The sequence below is a fragment of the Coenobita brevimanus genome, chromosome 62 (genome assembly GCF_032717465.1).
Source record: "Coenobita brevimanus isolate Jiangsu-jjx chromosome 62, ASM3271746v2, whole genome shotgun sequence".
In the NCBI taxonomy this organism is placed as follows: Eukaryota; Metazoa; Arthropoda; class Malacostraca; order Decapoda; family Coenobitidae; genus Coenobita; species Coenobita brevimanus.
Window position 1 is genome coordinate 4,256,328 of NC_137015.1, and position 16,126 is coordinate 4,272,453.

At 42.1% G+C, this 16,126-nt stretch overlaps 1 protein-coding gene across 1 annotated transcript; it reads left to right on the plus strand.

The window, feature by feature from the left end:
* The first annotated feature begins 955 nt into the window (after positions 1 to 955).
* Positions 956 to 12,781, plus strand: ko (Stork-head domain-containing protein knockout). Its single transcript, XM_080275543.1, has 6 exons — positions 956 to 1,186; positions 1,480 to 1,675; positions 3,875 to 4,318; positions 4,917 to 5,099; positions 6,491 to 6,654; positions 11,381 to 12,781. The coding sequence occupies exons 1-6, from the start codon at positions 956 to 958 to the stop codon at positions 12,779 to 12,781; spliced, it is 2,619 nt and encodes an 872-aa protein (XP_080131669.1).
* Positions 12,782 to 16,126: the final 3,345 nt, after the last annotated feature.

Genomic DNA, 16,126 nt, shown 5'->3' on the forward strand with positions numbered 1-16,126 from the left:
GTAGACACTCAAAGCTTACGCCGTGTTCTGGTATGACGCTTCGATGTAGAGGTGTCAGTAGTACTGTAGTACCTCACTGTCACAGAGCTTTATTTGTAATACAATAATGCCGTGGTTATGAGAAGGGGAGAAGGCGAAGTGACACGGTAGTGTCATTCCCATCTCCCCCCCCCCCGCACCCCCTTGTGCCCGACATTGTATAGGGCTTCATTTTCTGATATTTACGCATACTCATATCAACCCATACCTGTAAAATGTCAGTTACCTTGATGGTTTCCTATATGAGTTTCCATGCCTGAGATGTGATGACAGGACTCAAGGGCAAAGGAACATGGGCCATTACTGTTGACCACAACTGTATAGCATCAGCCATGGGGCACTGACATAAAGTTATTAGTGTACAGCCCCCAGAACTGAGTGATATGACAAGGATACTGTAATAGACTGCATCCTAGAGAGTGGCCATCAGGTGAAAAGTGACACAGGGTATACAGAGCAAGGATACATTTAATTTAGGCTTACTTCAGGCATGGGGTGGGAGGCCAAGGATGGGATGGAAATACTGTACAGACAGACAAATGAGGAAGTGAAGAAGTATTGTGGTGTTAACTGATGTGGATGTGAATGAAATTGTTAGGAGAAAATACGATATTGTACAAGGAGAAGCCTTGGCTATGTAGAGATGATGGAGAATGAGAAGCTGACTTCAAGAAATGGCTTAACTGTCAGTCGCATGTTCAGTTCAGATACACAGATGCAGTACAATACAATAAATTATAGATTAGGGTTGTGTTCCAGCATATCTCAACATTTTCTGTATCGCTGGTTCCACTGGCAAATCGGTTTTAATACAGGAGACACATTTTTCAGTGATTACTCTGGACTTGACAGCAAAAAGAAAAAAAAAAATAATTATTACAAGGACTTAGTGTACATGAGCATTTGTATTATTCAGATGGGAGAGGAGGTGTTAGTGCAGCAGCGTTGTCTGGCAGTGCAGTTGTTGCCAGTACGTGATGCTGCACTGCCTCCATGCCTGCATCCTACCTCACCCAGCACAAACAGCAGCAGCAGCAGCAGTGCCAGTGAGGACACACCCACTCCCACCAACCCACCATCAGCCCTTGGCCATACTCGTACTTGCACCCATTCCACTGATCATCAAGATGGATATCTTCTGTTTTTGGTAAGTTTTTATTTGACATATTGGATACAGTATCCTCTAATTTCTTAAGACCAAATAGAGCAAGTTTATAACAATGATGTTTTTGGAGCAAACCCATGTTTTGATGAAGAGTGAGGGATTGTGGGAGGTGCTGGATGCACCATGGGCAGTATTGATGAAACACTGATGAATGCTGTAGAGTTGTGTAGATGGTAGTGAAGAATGTGTGAGGGTAGACGAATGTTTCATCGAGTGATTCAGTGTCAGTTTTGGAAAAAAAATTTGGATCTCATCCAAGATATTTAATGTTTCAGGCATGGCAAGCAGCAAATGCAGCATGTGTATGGGACGGTGAGTTAGTGCGTGCTGCTGGGGCAGTGCAGTATGTGGGGCACCTGGTGGGTGGGGTGGTGCTGGTGGGTGGACCTCTGCCAGCACTTGCTACACTCACACATGCATGGTCCAGATCACTTCTTGCCGCACCGCCCGGATATACCCTTGCCATGCTGGGTAAGTGCAAGCTGTAGAAAGTGGCATGAGCAGAAACAGATGAGGATAGGGAAGGTTAGAGTAGATGCTGACAGACAACATTACTTTGCTGTATACTCTGATTGGAGAGATATTCAGGACGTAACACTGCATCAGGTAAAAATAAAAATACGGTTTGGGTATGACTAGAAGCCATACCCAGTTTAAGAGTTTGCTGATGTACAGACAGACCCAGCAGTATCACAGACCCCTTATTTGTTTCTTGTTCTGTATGTATGTCACTGATGAGTTCAGATGGATGGAAGTGGTAGACATAAAGCTGCATGCACACAGGCCACAGTGCATTTCATCTGATCCCAGGGAATACTAGGTTGCTGCATGCTTGAGAGAAGCCTTGCAGGCATTGTTTCTGTGCCCTTGAAGACCTCTGGAAAGCCAAATGCCTGCTGCATATACCCTGTCTTTCATTACACTCTTCCTAAGGTTCCATCTCCCAGCTTCCTGTCATGCCCCAGGAGCTCACTTCCAAATGACAGTTACCCAACTCCTGTATCAAGTCTTCTTCCCAGTTTGTACATGTTCACAGGTGCTTTTTCCATCTTCTGTAATTAAGCCTGTGAGGGCCGGCTACCCATCTGTGCCCAATGATTAGGGAAGAAAAAGCACCAGGCAGACCCCACTGCTGGCAGCAAGCCTAATGGAAAGCTGCAGAATGTACAGCAGGAATGATATGACCATGACTACTAGGCAGCAGTTGTCAAGCTGTTTACACTGTGTTTTAAGTGCAGATCACCAGGTACGAATCTGTGGCAGTTTGCTTTACCAGGAATTAGGCAATGTATAGTGTGCAGTACAGGCTGAAGTGGCATATCAGCCATGTGTGAAGAAGGTGCAGTTGAATGACTGGGCTACATTACTGCACATGCACAGGGATGATAGAAGGCCACTGGACACAGAAGGAGGCAGTGGGCAGTGAAGAAGATGGTGGGGGTGTAAAAATACAGGTACAGGTTAAACTGTTGTCAGAGGTGCTCTTGTACCTGTGTAAGAATGGGGCAAGGGAGATAGGATTGTCTAGGTTCCCAGTGGCTCATGTGACATTGTTTTGTGTTGTCCAAAGTCAGTTTATTATTTTCCTGCTAGGTCAAGGCATGGTCATGCTGAAACCCATATTCTTTTGTAACCCTTATGTTTTTTTTTTTTTTTTTTTTTTTTTTTTAAAGCATGAATTGCACTATATGACCACTGAAAACTTGAAGTGTTGGTCACTTTAATCCACTGGGGCTTTGCAGTTTTTGTTGGAGACAGACCACACTGCTATACCAGTACTTTGCCTGCACCTAATTTTATAAGATGAATTCTAATATTAACTTTACATTTAAGTAACCATGTAGTCTGATTAGCCTTATATGGAAGCCTGTTTACCATAAACTGTCTTTCTATCTATCTGTTGCCAGATGCCTTAATCCCCTAAGGGGTGGCCACAAACAAATTGCCTCCATGTTGTCCTGTCCCCCGCCATTGCACTGCCCTCCCCCCAGCATCCACACCCTCTCTCTCATATACCTCCCCACTCCAACCCCCCATCTCATCCTCAGCCTCCCCTTTCCTGTCCCCTCCCCTCCACCTTACTCACATACATCCTTTTCTCTTTAGTCTCTTACTCTCCATCCTCTCCATATGGCCAAACGACCTCAGTGTATTTCTTTCAAATCTACATCCACACCACAATGCTCCTTCACTTTTTCATTTATCAGTCTGTTTCTCCATGCAACTCCATACTCCTCTCAAATAACTCATTTCCACTGCTCTGACTCTTAACTTGTCTCCTTCCAAGTAGGTCCAAGCTTCACTTCTATATGTTAGAGTTGATATCACAGTTCTGTCATGCAACAACTTTTTTACCTCCATGATCACCTCCCTGTTTCTTATCACTGAAATTAAAGAACCAGCATCTTTTTTCCCTGTTGTAAAATTTCAAGCATTTCATCCTCCAAACTTCCATCCTTACGTATCACACTACCCAAGTACTCAAATGCACTCACACTTTCCATTTCCTCATCATCCAACCTTACTGTACATTCAGTGTAGTTGAGAAAAATAGAAGCCATAAAGATAAGTTTATCATAGAGGAAGGAAGCTGAAAAACGCATTCAACTTGATTCATCACTTGACAGGAGAAGTCTAGATGTGGCTTGTAGTAATGCAGCTCTTTTACAGGTGAGGTGCAAGGTTGGGGAGTGGTGAGGGTGCCACAGGGTCAGTTCACACCATTGTCTGAAGCATTATGTTGGGTGGTGCATCACTTGACCCGTGAGGGTGGCCGTGCTGAGCCTGGGGCAGTACAATCAGCCCTTAAAGCTGCTTTCCCCACATTGATAGCTCCTGACTCCTCCCACATCCATGCCACATTGTCCAGCCTCATCCGCCAATGCAAGGTGTACTACAGTGGCAGCAGTTATGGCATAGTTCACCCTGACACCTACCGGCCACGCCCGGCTCAACTTCCTGACCCTGTCACAGCATCACACCCCTGCAGTCCAGATAATGATACCATCCCACCTCCTGCTGGGTCATCTCATGCTATTGCTCAGACAGACCTGGCTGAGTTGATCACTGGTTTAGCCCTGCCCACAGACACCATCATTACACCAACCTTCCCAGGTAATTATTAAGCTCTCCTTTATAATAACAACCCTATATTTTTATTCTTGCCAGGATAATCCTATTGTCCATTAACATTTAAAGTTCTTTGCATGATCTTTTCAGCTGTGCCACATCTCAAGTTCCCATACCAAATTTCTCATGTACCAGTAATTTTGTGCAATATGTACTGTACATTATTTGTACTTTGTGCATACATACATGGAGCTAAACTTGTGTCCATTACTACACTTTCATTCTTGAAAATGTTCTCTCAGTGTAATTACCTACCTGTAGAGGTCATAATCATGGAAGGGATTTTCACAAATGAACTGCCTCAATGTCATCCTGTTCCATGCCATCAGGCTGGCCTCTCCCTGACTTACATCACCTTCACTCCTATACACTTCCACCCCATCCAGTCATATCCTCAGTCTGCCCCTCATTCTCTCCCCTTCCATCTCACTCACATATACACTGTTAGTCTGTATCTGAGTCTCCATTCTTTCCCTATGGCCAAGCCATTGTAAGGTACTTTTAATACTGTTTGTCACATAATCATAGAATTATTGTTTGTTGCTGTAATGTTAAGCTTCCAGATTATATGAACTTCTTGCAGGCAAAGGAAATAAGAATACAGGGTGGTGGGTAGGAGAGGGAGGAGCACGGGGTCACAACAGTCGCACAGCCTCTCTCCGCCTGTCTCCTGCTAGAGCTGCCGCATTGGCCACAGCCCTGGCCACCAACACACCCACACTTAACACGTACTCAGCTGTTGACCACTCTGATGTTACTGTCAAAGGTAGGTTCATGAGGTACATTTATATTTCCCACAGTATGGCACAATAAGTGTGCCATATAAGTTAGGTTTCATTGTGTTGGTTACATAGTGGTAAAAGACTTCGGTTGAAGTAGAATGTGTGTTAACTCTCCGTGGCTGAACTCCAAAATGTGGCTAAAGGTTTCTTTATCACACAAGTGTTTCCTGTAGTGTAATGTGGTCTCCTGTGGCTAAAGGATCTGTCTATCCTTAGGTCCTCCTATTCTCAACTGTGTGGGGGCCCAGAACACGTGCAGACACCTGCCCAGTTTTTGACATGCAGTATTTCCACTTTCTTTAGATTTTTTTTTTTTTTTCCACAGCACTGCATTGATCAGCATCACTAGGATTCTTATTTGAAGCCATTAAAGTTATATCTGAATGTTTTGAAGTTAATCATGGAACAAAGATTTTTGTTTGATCAGTAGGCACAAGGATTAGATGCTTCATAATGAGTTTATTTGTAGAAGATTACGTTCATTCATTCATTCATCATCTAATCCAGTGTTGCCCCTTGAGAAGTGTAGGAGCCCGGGGATAGGCAAGTTGGTCCAGACGTTTAAAATGAGAGCGACCAGCATCACTCATCCCTGAGTGGCATTACGTGAGCAATAAACCCCAACCACTCCTTGGATATAAACCTGCACTGGCTCGGTCTGATTAGAGCACCTTAGTTACCCACTAAACCACCAGGTGCCATAATTTGCTTATATGGTTAATACTCAGCATAATAAATGGTTTCCTGGTGTACAGGACACCATTTGGCATGTCAGTTAGTATAGAGTCACCTGTAGACAGAAGGAAGAGAAAAGGATGAAGGAAGGAAAGACAGAAGAGGGAGGAAAGAAAGAAGGAAGGAAGAGAGGAAAGGGCAAACACCTGAGAGCAGCACTACATCGAGTGGATGGTGAGCGCCCCCACTTTTTGCTAAATTTGGAAGCTGAAATGATCATGGTTTCAAATATGGTACTAGAACTTTAGATGTTTTTGAACTTACTAGGTTTGGATTTGCAGTGATTGCACTGTAAACCTGCAAATTTTTAGGGCTGGTAATGAATTTGTTTATTTTATGTCCTGTCACCTTTGAGTATGGTTATGGTATTCTTTTTCATTCTGTATTTGAACAGCTGATTGAACCACATGGGGTCGACAGTGATACTATGTTCAATCATCTTTATATAATTTGGAAACTAGAAATCTTTCTGTGCAGACAGCTGTTTCTTTACAATGATTTTATATTTAATGACTTTCCATATGAACAGAATTATACTCCTGTATCTTTTGCAACTAAATGGATGTGTTATTTTATATTGTATGATGAGTATTGAACAATTTTAAAACTCGGAATGATACTGTATTTGTCTGTTGTGAAGGTGAGCGAGGATCAGTACTGAGCAAGCTCCTGCTGCTGCCTGTGCCAGGTCGTCGTCGCCTGGCTACCTGCTCTGCCCAGTTCCCACCCCCTGAGTGGTCTGACCCTGCCTGTCCAACCCGTCACCTACATTCAGTAGCCACTCAAACTGCCACACTCACACATGTAAGTTTCCACACTTGGTATGTCTCGTTGCGTGATTGTCTCAGTTCTTGTTTTTAGTAATTGTTTGATTCTAAACATACAGTCAGTCTTTGTGTGAAGTGTGGCACATAGGAGGACTGCTTGGCCTAAAGGAAAAAGCTGTTAGGCCTATACTCAAAGCTGGACACATAGAAAAAATAAAGTTTAAATTATGTACTTATGAAACTGGTTGTCATTCAGACTGCCACATTAATACATGTAAGTGCAGTAGGTACCCATAGACCACGAGTTCAGAGTACGCGATCCGCATTGTACACAAGGACCTATTTTTTATCGAATTTTGGTGTATTTTTTCATAGTGTCGCAAATTGAACTCGTAATAGGCACTTAAGACACTTTCACTAGCTAATGCACTCACTTCATTCATAAACCCTTCAAAGTCTATTTCTGACACCTCAGATATTGCTTCATCCTGTTGATCTTCCCCAGGAAATGGCTCATAGACAAGTCTCCACTCTCCATCACTGGTGGTTTAATTAACTTGTTTCTTCCTCGCAATAGTCACCTTTGCATTATTCTAGTGTCACCCATAGCTGTCTTCATTAATGACGGCGAATTGTCTTGTTATTGTTGTGACGGCAAGTTTACTTGATGCCGAATTGTCCTGAAACCAAGTGGTGCAGCAGACAGTTTGCCTGTTGTCCTCATGGGTTAAGGTGAGCAGCCATATTCTTGTTGGTTTCGTTTCGTTTTTTAAAGGCTCCAACATGCATGCATGCGTCAGCCTTGGTCACCTAATGGTGGATTTCCATGCTGCACAATCTATTGCAGCCTCCCTGTTCAGTCCCTTAAGCCTGAGGTCACACTTAATGGCCTCGTCCCATGTCTTTCTCAGTCTACCCCTCATAACCCCACCCTCAATATTAACACTTCTCACCTTCCTCGCCCAATTATCATCCCCCATCCTCCACATACCCAAACCATCTCAGTCTACCTCTCCTCATCACAACACCTATACACTCCAGTCCCATCCTACCTCTCAACTCTTCCATCTTAAGCCCAGCCCCCTCAGACCTTGGACGCAGGGACACATTACACATCCACCTAATCATTGTCATTTCTGTATGTCTGAGCCTGCGAATATCCTCCTCCTTTACTGCCCAGGTCTCACTACCATACAGCATTACGCTTCTAACACATGCTGCATACAAAGACCCCTTAGCACGTAGGGAGAGTCCTCTCAATGTCAGGAGAGGCAAGAGCTCCCTGAACTTCTTCCAACCACTTCTCACCCTAGCCACAGAGCTAGCTCCAGCCCCACCTCCAGCACACAACATGTCTCCCAAATAAAAAAACTCTTCCACACACTCAAGAGATTCACCAGCAAGTTCAATCCTTTCACGCCTAACAATCTCCATCTGCTCTCCCCGACACGCCACACACATAAAATCAGCATTATCTCGCAGTCTGCCTCTGATACCACTACATCTCTTTTGCCCCCATTTATCACAAACACCGCACAAGATGGAATTACTTCCCACGCCCTTGTGGCAAACTGAACATGGCCACTCTCTCTCATCTTTGACAGTACAGCCACCAACCCTAGATATCATCACTTTTGTTTTATCTGCATTAACCCTTAAGCCCTTGTGCCCCATACCATCTCTCCACTTTCTAAACCTTTCCTCTGCCTCCCTTTCGTTCTCTGCAATCAACACCAAGTCATCAGCATACAACATCTCCCACAGGAGTCCGTTTCTGAAGTCACATGAGAGAGCTTCAAGTACCATATCCTTGTTGACTTATTAAAGCCATAATCTCGTTGGTTTACTTTATTTTAGGTAATATGTCTTAGATAGTTTCCCTGTACAGTACAATACTTAGGTCTGAAAGGAGTCTCAAGGGTTGCCCGTGAAAGGGGGTGCCGCCCATATGTAATTTTTCCCGTAAGTTTATGTATTCAGAGTACGCGATGTCCTCTGCCGCCCATGTAGGCACCTACTAGGGGGATGTACTGTATCCAGAATTGATATTTCTGTAATTGTATGAATACCAGTTGTTTAATAGCCCCTTCTAGTTGATGACGTATGTCATACTTTATTGCTGTTTAACTGAAGCAACTTCTAGCCACTTTTATTCTGCATTAGGGAGAGCTATTAAAGTAGAGAAGTAATTGAAGGCTATATTTTTCATCTTCAGTACTGAAAATCTGTCCTAAATTGATTATAATTGACAGGAAATAGGAGGAATATAAATGCATCACAGGTATGAAGGGGTTCACATGTTGGTACCACACATGCATCATGAACTTTGTCTTACTTTTTTAGTTTGATGTATATTCATTATTCAGTTATACAGTAGTAACTACATTTCTTGCAAAAGTATTGTGAAAATTTGGTCATGTTGAACATTAAAGAGCCCCCAAACCTTAATGATCTCATAGTTCATAGATGTTTATTTTAACTTAGCAGGAAGGTAACCCTTTGACAGTATAGTTTTTTTTTTTCCCCCCCATTTTTCAGATAGGCTAGTACAGTAATACGAATGTACTGTACTATTAACTATTGCATTGTTAAATAATCAGATGTGTTAATCTCTAATGCAGTCAGTTCTGCTGGTGAGGGTATATCTAGTTATATCTCTTTGACTCGTAGATTTTTCATTGTTATTACCAAAACTCATCCATTTTTCAAATTTCCATCTCTTCTCCATATATTGCAATCTTCAAAGCTTATGGTGCCATTTGATATCCCTGGGATTAATTTTGTTTCAGTTTGGCTGATAATATGAGGTTCCTTTGCTTTGGTATAGTCTTTTATCTCTAATGATGTGGATACCATTCCATCTACATTTGAGGACATCATCTTAATCATTGTGTTTACATATTTGACATAGTTTGAGTCTACTGCCTTCCTTTTTCTTCTCTGATATTTATGTACCACTTCTTTACTTGTAATCCCACTACCTTGTAAAAAAATTTTACTCCTCTCTTTTTCTAATCTTTCCTCATTTTTTGTTTTTGCTTCTTCCCCATTCTCCTTTAGTAATCCCCATTCCTCGTGAGTTAGGCATCTTTTTATCCATACTTTTTTTATTCCTCTTTTTCCATTGAGTTTCTTATCATTTTTTAATATTTCTGCTTCTGTGTTCACACTTTGGAAGGTTACTTTGAGGGACCTTGACTAATTTCTCTCATACTTCTCTAGCATTTTGTGTTCCTATGTATCTTTATCACAGATATCCTCTGATACTTTCTTCAGTATGTTCAATATATTTACCATCTCCTTTTTGTCTCGAGATGCTGTTTCACATTTCTTCGTCATCTGGTCCAGTGATTACTATAGATTTGTTGATATTTGCTGATTCTTTGACCAGTTTTGGGTTGTTTTTAATTTCATTCACTTCCTTTCTAATGCTGTTTTCTTCAGCTTTTGTTTCTAAAGCTAACTTTACTTTCACAATTTCTGCATATGTAGTTTGTAGTTCATCTTTGCAATTTCTCATCATCTCATTCACTTAGGTTATCTTCTGTTCAGTATCACAGCTTTGGTCTGTCAGACTGCTTGCTCGCCTAATTGTTTCTGTATCATTTCTGAACTCCTCCATAATACTTTCATGGTTGACAACTATACTCACCATTTCACTAGTCTTGTTTCTCAGTAAAACTATCTCAACTAACAGTTCGTTTATTGTTGTGTCTTTTTTGTTTAATTCATTTGCTGATTTTTCATTTTCTTCCATCTGCATGCATAGCTCCATTTTAATTTCACTTATTTCCATTTGAAAAGTTTTCTCCAGTTTATTCATTTTCTCTACTAATTTATTATATGTTTCCAGTTCAACCAATTCTGTGTAGAAATCATCATCCTGTTTTCTACCTTTATCCCTTCTCTTAACTCCTTCCATAGCCACTTTTCCCAAGAGAGTACTCATCCTGCATAACGATAACTCTTACTTACAAATCTGGCATCCCCCCGCCATGTTGACTGCCTTGGTTAGACTGTGTGTTTTGCTGTTCCATCGAATTCCTTAGCACACTGATTTTCGTTTGCTTTTTGTAGATTACACTTTTTTGCTGCTACTTACTCAGCTATGTTAAATCATCACTTAATTTAGGCTAATAACAAGCTTGTCTCATTTAAATAGATACAATTAGCCTAGGTATGCCCAGATTGGAACTAATTGTTGGCACATCTGCCCTCTTTGCTGTCTCAAGTGTGCGTGTAACTCAGGAACAAGAATCGTATTGAACTCGCAACTTACCATTTCCTTACTGTGCTTGTTACCACTGAGCTACAGTACATGCATGTTTGTATGAATGTGTGCATGTGTGTTTGTGTTTGTTAGTCTATCTATCTATCTGTCTATCTATTGCCAGACGCCTCAATCCCGTTCGGGGTGGCCACAAACAAATCGCCTCCATGTCGCCCTGTCCCTCGCCATTTCACTGCCCTGCTCCCAACTCACACCCCCCTCTCTCATATACCTCTCCACCCCATCCCTCCATCTCATCCTCGGCCTCCCCCTCCCTCTCCTCCCCTCCACCTCACTCACATACACTCTCTTCATCAGTCTTTCACCCTTCATCCTCTCCACATGGCCAAACCACCTCAGTGTATTCCTCCTAACGCTTCCTATCACATCCACATCCACACCACAACACTCCTTTATATCCTCATTTGTCAGCCTGTCTCTCCATGTGACTCCACAGGTATTAATATTTCATTTATATGTTTTATTGGCACAGGTTTCATCTGCTTCTTGGACATACCAGCACTGGACTCCTCGCTCTGCCACTCTTCCCCGTCGCCTTCGTCCACCAAAGTCTGCATCTCCTTCACCTCCCCGCCCCCCGAGGTCAACCACACCACCACCAAAAACCCACCACAGTTTAGACCAACTACCCTCAGCTTCCAGGATGCGCAGCCGTCCACAAGAATCCATCCGTAATAAGCATCTTTCCCCAAGTCGTCACAAAAGTGACATTCATAGACATGATATCCACATTAATGATATTCACAAAAGTAGTGCTCAAAAAAATACTCTCTTACCTCAGTCATCCAGCAACCATACATCAGGACACACTTCACCACTCTACCAGAACATGGATTTCCATAAGAATCTCATGGAGTCACCAGCAAAAAGGGAATCTCAGACTAGGGAGAGGGGTAGGGTAACAGCTGTGAAAGATAAAAAGGAAGGAGAAGTGTGTGAGGTTAAGCAGCAAGAGTTGCACGTCAACAGAGTCAGCAAAAATCAAGTACCAGAGAAGACAGGAGAGAGTACCAGAATAATGGAATCTCAGCAGCAGGTGATCCACAAAAAGCAAAGCAAGGGTAAGAAGCACAATTGTGACAGACTAGAAATTAATAACAGAAGCTCCGATATTATTCTGAGTGAGAGGGTTTGCGACATAAGCAAAGGAAATAAACTACCCAAAAACAGTGAGGAAAGATTGGCAGGTCAAAACAGTGAGGGTTTAGTGAGGGAGTGTGAAAGAGGGGTTGAGAGATTGTATGACCGGTCCAACCTACAACTCCCATTGGGCCCGGACCCTGGATCAGGGTCAAGGGGAGCCCCAAAGTCTGGGAAAGAACAAGGAAAGAAGCAGGAAGCAAAGAAGGAACATGGAAAGAAACAGGAAGCAGGGCAGCACATGAACAATTGTAGGAAGGTGGTACGGTCTCCCCAGCAGCTGACCCATGGCCTAACCACCAACTTGCTTCACATCACCAAGGGTTCAAGCAGTGACTTAACTTCACGGAATCTGGGCTACCAGGAAGTGGACAAGTGCCACAAGAAGCCATGCAGCCAGACATTAGATCAGGCACACTTTAGCCAGACTCATGACTCATCCCCAGATACAAACATTGATGTTATTGTGAAGGGAGAGCAGAAGGGTAGTTTACCTGGGGAATGGGAAGGGGGAGTTAAAATCGGAGGGGAAGCAGCAGCCAGTCCTGAGGCAGTGTCTGTGAGTACTTACCCAAGTCTGTCTGAGCTGAACATAACTTTCACCTCCCTGGCAGCACAAAAGATCCTGGCAGGTGGAAGTGTTAACAGCCTGGACACCCTGGCAGAGGTTAACATGGCCGCCAAGAAGCGTAACAAGACCCCAGTTACCAACACGGACTTTGGGTTCTTGTGATCCTGTGATGTGGCTCAGAAATGTGTCCAGTCATAAAAATTCAGCTCAGGTCAGCATTTTATCTCTATTATTTTTTTGTAGCCAGAATAACAACCCAGCCAAGCAGTATTTTCTTCTTGCAGATAGAGTTAACCTTTTGACTGCAGTGATTTTCTGAGGGAATCGTAAGTGGTTGGTGGGGGCGCATACCATCCACTCACCCGATGTAGTGCTGCTCTCAGGTGCCTGCCCTTTCCTTTCTTCCATCTTTCCGTCCTTCCTCTTCTGTCTTTCTTTCCTTCATTCTTTCCTCTTCCTTCTGTCTACGGATGACTCTGCACTGAGTGGCAAGTCCAATGGTACAGGGAACCATTTACCATGCTGGGTGGTAACCATATAACCAAATTATTGCACCTGGTGGTTTAGTGGGTAATTAGGGTGCTCCAGTCGGATTGAGCTGGTGCAGGTTTATATCAAAGGGGTGGTTGGGGTTTATTGCTCATGTAATGCCTCACAGGGAAGAGTGAAGCTGGTCACTCTCATCTAAAATGTCAGAACCAACTTGCTTAGCCCCGGGCTCCTGTGCTCCTCATGGGGCAACACAGGATTAGATGATGAATGAATGAATAAATAAATTCGTCCTATGTCTGCCTAACTAAACAAAGTAAGTCAGCCTTCTTAGCCAGAGCATTCAGTGTGCTTGCTCTGCATTTCTCATGTGCAGTTTAAGTAAAATGGAAAGCAGGTATTTTGCTGTCAAAGGGTTAATCAGTGAATGTATACGTATGTCGCCATGTATATCTTGCAATATAGCAATTTGCTGCTGGAGTGTTCCTCTACCAATGTTAAGAAAATGGTGCTCATTTTGCAATTTACTAAGTATTATTGGTGGCCAACATCTACTCGCTTGATGTATCGCTGCCTACTTCTTCCTTGCTCTTTCTCATTCTATCTCTGTCTGCTCTTTTCTTCTTTTATGTCTTCCATTCCGTCTCGTCACTTTTTACTACTATTCTTTCAACATCAGGTGGTTCTACACTGCATGACAAGTCTGATGGTCTCTTGTAACCCAGAAAACCTGATACAATGCTGGGTGGTAACCATATAACCATTTTTTGGGGTGAGGTGGAGCCTGCTATGGTGCCCCTGTCAAGTGGATGGAGAGATGCAAATGTAGTTTCTATCCAGGAACTAAGCCTGCACACTTTTCTTTGTGCCTCGCAACAGTAAGGCACCATCGGCTGCAAGGGAACGTTGGTTCACTGCACAGGACAGCCCTGTAGGGGCAGGTGCTTGCCTGCAGTTGATTGGTCGGCTAGGCCGGACAGGCAGGGGTTGATCAACAACAACAACTAAGTGTTATTGCCTTTAAGCAAATGCTTCTGTACACCAATACCCTGTGAGCATTAACATTATTTCAAGTAAGACAAACAAGTACAAATTAGTGATATACAGTAAGTCCTAGTTACATGTCAAGTATTTTACTCTACATCCTCTTATGCAGTCATGTCTTATGCAGATTACTCACAGATTGTCCATAAAAGCTCCATTGCAACCCATAAACCTCATTTATCAAATTTCCTCCAATTTATGGTTCACATTGTGTGAAAATACTGTTGTTGTGATTTGGAACACATGACTGATATATAACAAGGATTTACTGTATTAATCATTCATTAAAACTAGGCAATTCCTCCCTTCAACACGTACAGCGTATACCTGAAACACGCCATTACACTATTCTGGAAGTCTGTGCCAAAAATTTTTCTTCCAAGTTTTCTTTTTAAATATTTATTTTTTATATTATTCACACTTATTGTTATTGCAGCTGTAACTGATAATATTTAAGACTAATGCTATATTTTGATATTTGAGTACCTGTGCATTTGCATGTTTATAATTATTTATGTATGTCAACTTACTCAGCACAGCCAATAGTAAAAGAAATAGAGAATTGTTATTTCTCTCTTTTCCTTATTAGTGTTAGTCTTTTACAGAAGTGTCATGCATTTCATATGCATCTCCAGTAGGTGACATTAACATGTACCGGTAGAATATTCATCATCATCATCATCATCATCATTGGTAGGTAGCTTTAACACACACAATATTAATCATCATTATCATCATGTTCCAGTTTTCCATGATAGTGAAATGATGATATCCCAAAATAGAAGAGAAAGGAGGTACAGTACCTGTATAAGTGTGAGAGGTGGAGAAGAGTGTGAGGATGATGATGGGCAGTGAAAGATGAAAGGGTTCACAAATACATATGATGCTGTGCTACCTGCTGGTGGTAAACTTCAACTTTTTAGACCAGTTCAGACTCTTCTGGATGGTTCTAACTGATGATTCCTGATAGGGAAGGTACTATAGATAGAAGCAAATTGAATGGTGTTGAAAAAATGATTCATAATGTGCGGGTTAATGAAAGTGCACTTGAATTAGTGACGATTTTGTTGTTATTGCTGTCCCAGGCTCATCTAAATGTGCACCTGGTGGACTGCAGGCTGGAGTTGCCTCTCCTGCAATCCACCATCTTCCTTTTGGGGTACAGAAAGTAACTGAGGGACATTTGTATAATATAGAAGCAATGCCCATGTATTAGTTCCATCATGTGGAGGTATCCACCTCCAGCACCACTGATAATTTTAAATACAGGTATTATGTTGCAGTTAATTAAGAGTGAGAAATGAGTGGAGGATGGAAGGTAAAATGACTTATGGAAGAACATCTTCATGCTATTACAGCCTTAATACTGATTGGATAATTAGATGCAAAGGTTGGAAAAGGACTGTATGAGTATATTAATATCTAAACTGTCATATTGATGTGAGAAAGTAGTATGGAGGGAATACCACATAAACTTGAGTGAGAGCCATGATTTTGCTGAGGAATTTATTTGAGCTGCATAGGCTGGGTAGTTGTAAGTAGTAGTGCAGTGTAGAATCTTTTTATTTCCTGGTAAAATCCTTATACAGGTACTGAAATGGTGTTAAATTATTAAGAGTTGTAAAATAGAAAATCAGTCATCACATGCATTTAGAACTTACCAGATTCACTATTTTCATTGTTTGACAAAGAACTTGCCATGAACATTCCAAGTCTGCGTGTTTACGCTGTCACTGGGATCCATGTTCAAATGTAACGCGCTGTCTTTGGCATATCATCCTCCCATGTGACAAGTAGGTATGTAAACATTATGGCCATCAACCTACAATGTATTATACTACTACCACTACTGATGATAGTCAACATATGGTATTTACCATTTTATTAGTATTGTACAATATATACATACAGTATTTGCACACAGTAAATAAAAAAATGCTTTTTTTTTTTTTTTTCCCCACATAGGAAATGCTC

What these genes read in the sequence shown, in the direction of transcription:
- ko (XM_080275543.1), top strand. Translation starts at nt 956, where the DNA reads ATGGGAGAGGAGGTGTTAGTGCAGCAGCGTTGTCTGGCAGTGCAGTTG. An exon ending in ATATACCCTTGCCATGCTGG is followed by an intron (nt 1,676 to 3,874) that starts GTAAGTGCAAGC and finishes GCTCTTTTACAG; the next exon opens with GTGAGGTGCAAGGTTGGGGA. An exon ending in CATTACACCAACCTTCCCAG is followed by an intron (nt 4,319 to 4,916) that starts GTAATTATTAAG and finishes AACTTCTTGCAG; the next exon opens with GCAAAGGAAATAAGAATACA.